This window comes from Lathyrus oleraceus, chromosome 5 (assembly GCF_024323335.1).
Source record: "Lathyrus oleraceus cultivar Zhongwan6 chromosome 5, CAAS_Psat_ZW6_1.0, whole genome shotgun sequence".
Taxonomy (NCBI): Eukaryota; Viridiplantae; Streptophyta; class Magnoliopsida; order Fabales; family Fabaceae; genus Lathyrus; species Lathyrus oleraceus.
Genome location: NC_066583.1, coordinates 18,543,392 through 18,548,267, shown reverse-complemented (window position 1 = coordinate 18,548,267; position 4,876 = coordinate 18,543,392). Strand labels below are relative to the sequence as shown.

General features: G+C 26.7%; 1 protein-coding gene across 2 annotated transcripts; it reads right to left on the bottom strand.

The window, feature by feature from the left end:
- Window positions 1-208: 208 nt before the first annotated feature.
- Window positions 209-3,730, bottom strand: LOC127084195 (AT-hook motif nuclear-localized protein 7). Of its 2 annotated transcripts, XM_051024598.1 has the most exons (5): window positions 3,355-3,730; window positions 2,931-2,983; window positions 1,010-1,141; window positions 548-712; window positions 209-439 (listed from the first exon to the last, which is right to left on the bottom strand). In XM_051024598.1, exons 1-5 carry the CDS (start codon window positions 3,689-3,691, stop codon window positions 311-313), a joined length of 816 nt encoding a protein of 271 aa, XP_050880555.1. In that variant the 5' UTR covers window positions 3,692-3,730; the 3' UTR covers window positions 209-310. The 2 variants fall into 2 exon arrangements, with proteins under 2 accessions (XP_050880555.1, XP_050880556.1); XM_051024599.1 differs by lacking the exon at window positions 1,010-1,141.
- Between the last annotated feature and the right edge of the window lie 1,146 nt (window positions 3,731-4,876).

The window sequence follows — 4,876 nt, the reverse complement described above, 5'->3', positions numbered from 1 at the left end:
GTTTTCTCACAATAAATTAAAATTTCTAAAATGATCTCAGAATATCAATCATGTTCCTTATACATTTACATCTCACTCATTCACATTAAACAACCAATGTGACACTAATCAATCATTCAAAGCAAAACATCAATTTCTAACAACTTATATTAATAACATCATAAAACACATTAAATCCAAGTAATATCAAATTTATACAGATAAAATACATAGTTTCAAGCCAAATACAACTTGTCTATCAAACAAATAATGTTTTTTTATTCAAATAAACTACCATGATAACAAGAGAATGATATCTGATAGTTTTAAACTACGATATCAATATTCCCATCGATGAGTGAATTGTCGACGAAGGGTTGCTTGGGCCTTCTGCATGAGGCTCATTTGGACCGGACAATACTACTTCTCGATCCTCCGAAAAGAAACTCCCCAATATTATCTACAATATCATATTATCATTCTATATTATTATCTTAGAAGTAAAGTATAATAAAAGTTTTCAAAATTCAAATAGTATACACAAATTTTATAAAATCAAATAATGTACCTGAATTGGAGTAGCAGCAATCAAAATATCAGCAACTTTACCACTAAATACACGACTATTTGATAATGAAACAAATGACCCCTTTACTCCACCAAATCTTTTCTGTTCACTTTCATTTGTGCCAACAAACACAGAGCCTTTAAGTGATAGGATCTCAAATCGTCCCTACCAAAATCAAAAATCAACCACACAAACATGTTAATATTATTGAGTCATGTTATATATCCATTTAAATTTGACACCATGCATGTAACACCGTATCACATATCGACACCGTATCAATATACGACGTAGGTTTAGGTGTGTGTTTTAGTGGTCAAATAACTTTTCTGAATATTTTTTTTCAGAGTAAATATAAAAAGTTTCATAAAAAAACATAACAATACATGTAATATATTTACACTAACAAAAATATTAAATTATATTTCAGAGATACAAGTAACTTAAAATTGTATAACAAACCTCATAGGTCACAGTTTCAGCAGATGATGAAGATTCAGAAAATCTTACTTTAGAAACTGTCCCATTTGCAGATATAATGGTTACATTTTTTGAGAGACTATGGGAAAATGTTGTAATCTTCTCTAACACATCCTGAATATCAAAATATATGCATTTACAAGAAACATTAACAGTTGAAAAACAATAATAAACATATTGCTAAAAGACTAAGAATAATTAAAAATAATATTATTTTCAATAAATAAAGTATTAATACTAAGATTTTTTAGATGTTAAATAAATGTTCATAATGTTTTAGTTTACATGAATATTAAGCAAATCTAATATGATTTAGGTTAGATATAGATTAGGTTATAGACTCTATGAGAATTCTATTTAGAGTGAGAAAAAGAGAGTAAGTAATTTTATGATTAAATAACTATCTATAGAATAAAAAATATTAGAATTCTTCCATCTTGGTTTTGAGATTATTCATAGATAGAGATTTAGAAAACGAAATTTCTAACTGATTTTATTGAAATGAACTTTTTTGATTAATTTTACCATAGAGATATTGATTTGAAGTATGAAAGGAAAAACATTAATGGGACTTATATATAAGTAAAGAGATGTTGCACATATGATTTTAAATTGTGCTTGTGGTTGCAGATACGATTGCAGTTGTGGTAAACAACATTGTTGAGATACTTATTGCAATCATTGCAACGTATATTTTGATTGCAATGGATGCACCAAAAACTAAGAAGAATGAACAATGAGGAAGAAGATGAATAGAAGAATCTGCAAAAATGGTTATGGTGGAAAAAACACAACTTCCCAATCTTCTAATACCATATTGAACTTGAATGAAATTGAAAGAAAATGATTTTCCTTGAATGTTTGAATTCCACAACTCAACTTTTACATCTCTAAAAAACCTAACTTCCTAATCAATTAACTAAAAATAGTTATTACAAACTAATATATAATTAAATAACTTTAATAACAAGTAATTTAAAATATATAATTTGATAAAAATATATCTATAATCTCTAGAAAATATGGTGTAACTAATAAAGACACACTCTTGAGGCAAAAGCTAAAGTTTCTTTTTGTGATAACTAATGATATGAAAAATTGAAACAATTAAAACATTTGAGGATGATATATTAAGGATTGTGATTCATGAGTTTGGTATAACAAATTTAGAGTTTAATGAGATATACGTTTATAAGAAATTAAGACACATTCTTAGAATTTATAAGAGACGCTTGATTTAAGAGTGTGAAATCAAATTCAACTGTTTGTATGTGTTTTTTATTATTATTTCATTTTTCATGATGAGTGTGAAGAAGAATTAAAGGGTAAAAAATACTCAATTTTTTAGAAGTTGGATGAAGGGTTTGAATTCCCCACCATAATGAATTAATTTTACTTTTAAATAAAAATTAGTGTTTAACCATGATTTAAATTGTTGTAAAATGGTTACAGCCTCAAATCTTTTCTAAAAGATATATCTAAACAAGTCAATATAGCCAATAATAATAATATGTTTCATCAATTTTCACTTCAAACAAGTCAATATAGTCAATAATTAAATTATAAAGTTCATAAACAAAAACAAGTGAAGAAAAGAAGATGTATTAAAAAAACTACCCCCACAAATAATTTTTCACAAAATAAATCAAAACACCACTTAATATATATATATATATATATATATATATATATATATATATATATATATATATATATATATATATATATATATATATATATATATATATATATATATATATATATATATATATATTAATGAGAGGTAGATATAAAAATATAAAAAAATAAAAAATAGAAAAACACATAATTATCTATAAACAAATCACCAAAGATTATTAATAGATTTCAAATAATACTGTAAACATTAAAATCAATACAATACCTCTTCAGTATTCACCATGATCATGTGAGACTTAAGTGAAGATATATCCATTCCTAAAAAAAATTCCAAAAAAAATATCATATGTATTTGCAAATAAGATGAAAATAACCAAAAAAGAAATATCTATAATTTACAGAAATGTAAGGGAATGATAAAAAAAAGGAAATTACAGTTTAAAAGAAAACAAAAATAAAATAAAATAAAAACGAACAAATGAGATAGAGAAAAAGAAATATTTATTAATATGATAATAAATAAATAAAACATTGATCCATCCACTTTAGTCATATTTTACAAAGAATTTATTTTTTGTTTGACTAAATTCATTTATTAAAATAAAAAAGTAATACAAATAAAACATTACTTTAAAATCATATATAATTTTAAAAAAAAATCATCTAATGGGAAAGAAGAAAGAGATTACCATAAACGATATTCATTCGGGGCTTTTTGTTGCGAGAACCATAAGGTCGTCCTCTACGCTTCTTAGGGATGTTGGTTGAGGTGGAAGGTAAAGGAGCAGTTGGAGAAATTAGCGCATCAGAGTGGCTAATTATTTCAGGTGTATAATTTATATGTTCATGAGGAATAGGAGAAGAATGAGGAGGAATGGTACTTTGTGAATCCAATAGGTGTGGTTGTGGTGGTGATTCATATGGTTTGTCAAATCCAGGAGGGAACTCAAGCTCGTTCCCTAATCCAGATCTCGACATGATTTTGGTGGTTTCGATTTTACACTTTGGGTACAAGTATGGTAGCATCAATTTAAATATTAACTTATATACCCTAATTTTATAGATAATTTAACCGTTACAATGAATAATACCCAAGTTTATGAGTATATTCTTGTTTAGGAGGATTTTGATGTTATCTTGTGTTTCTCTATGGGCCTAGTTTGTTATTATGGGCTTTCTAGAGACTTTTTATGGACCTTGTTTGTTTTTTGGGCTTTTAAAGAGATTTTTTTATGGGTCTTGCTTTTATAGCTGACTTTTATTTTCTTCTTTTTTTTGTTAACTCTTGTTTGTTTATTTATTATATAAAAATAGTATATTACTCCTATTATGTTTTTAATTTTGTGCATTTTTCATATATATATATATATATATATATATATATATATATATATATATATATATATATATATATATATATATATATATATATATATATATATATATATATATATATATATATATATATATATATATATATATATATGTGTGTGTGTGTGTGTGTGTGTGTGTGTAATGACACAAAAAGTCAAAATTCAATCAAATATCAATCCACTACAAATGATCCAATATATAAAAAGCCTTTATACATGATACTTAATGTATACTTTGTGATCTCCATTTTTTTATTACACTTATCTTAAATTCTGAACTGATTTTAGCATTAGTGCTACCTTTGATCGTCCATCTTGTGCCCCCATATCACAGATTAGCACCACTGATTCAGGATTCCTCACCATCAATATATACCTAATTATGGCTCCACAACATAACATTGGTGCCATATATGGGAATTGACTCCTAATTCCTGTGAAATTCCACAAATAGATCATTCTCGACCCAGTGTCAAATTCCACCAGAACCGAGAGAGTAAGACAGTCAATCAACACATCGCTATGAGGAGATCAGTTAGATACTCCGATCATATTTCGTCATATTTGATCGTCATAGTTGCGATTCGTAACATTGTGAAATATGATAGCGATCCATCATCAGAGCGCCTCCTCCAACAACAAGTAAAACTAAACTGCCACTACCATAAATCCCCTTTTACCTCGGTTAGGAATGGGATTTAACCTCGTTTTCATATGCGAGGTAACAAATGGCATCATGAAATGTCTGTTGTTTTTTACCTCGGTTGAGGTTTTGCCGAGGGGAAAGAATTAATGGTCATGAGTTTGATCCTCAACAACTATATTTTTATTATTTTCA

What these genes read in the sequence shown, in the direction of transcription:
- LOC127084195 (XM_051024598.1), bottom strand. Translation starts at nt 3,691, where the DNA reads ATGCTACCATACTTGTACCCAAAGTGTAAAATCGAAACCACCAAAATC. An exon ending in CCGAATGAATATCGTTTATG is followed by an intron (nt 2,984 to 3,354) that starts GTAATCTCTTTC and finishes AATTTTTTTTAG; the next exon opens with GAATGGATATATCTTCACTT. An exon ending in TCATGGTGAATACTGAAGAG is followed by an intron (nt 1,142 to 2,930) that starts GTATTGTATTGA and finishes TTTGATATTCAG; the next exon opens with GATGTGTTAGAGAAGATTAC.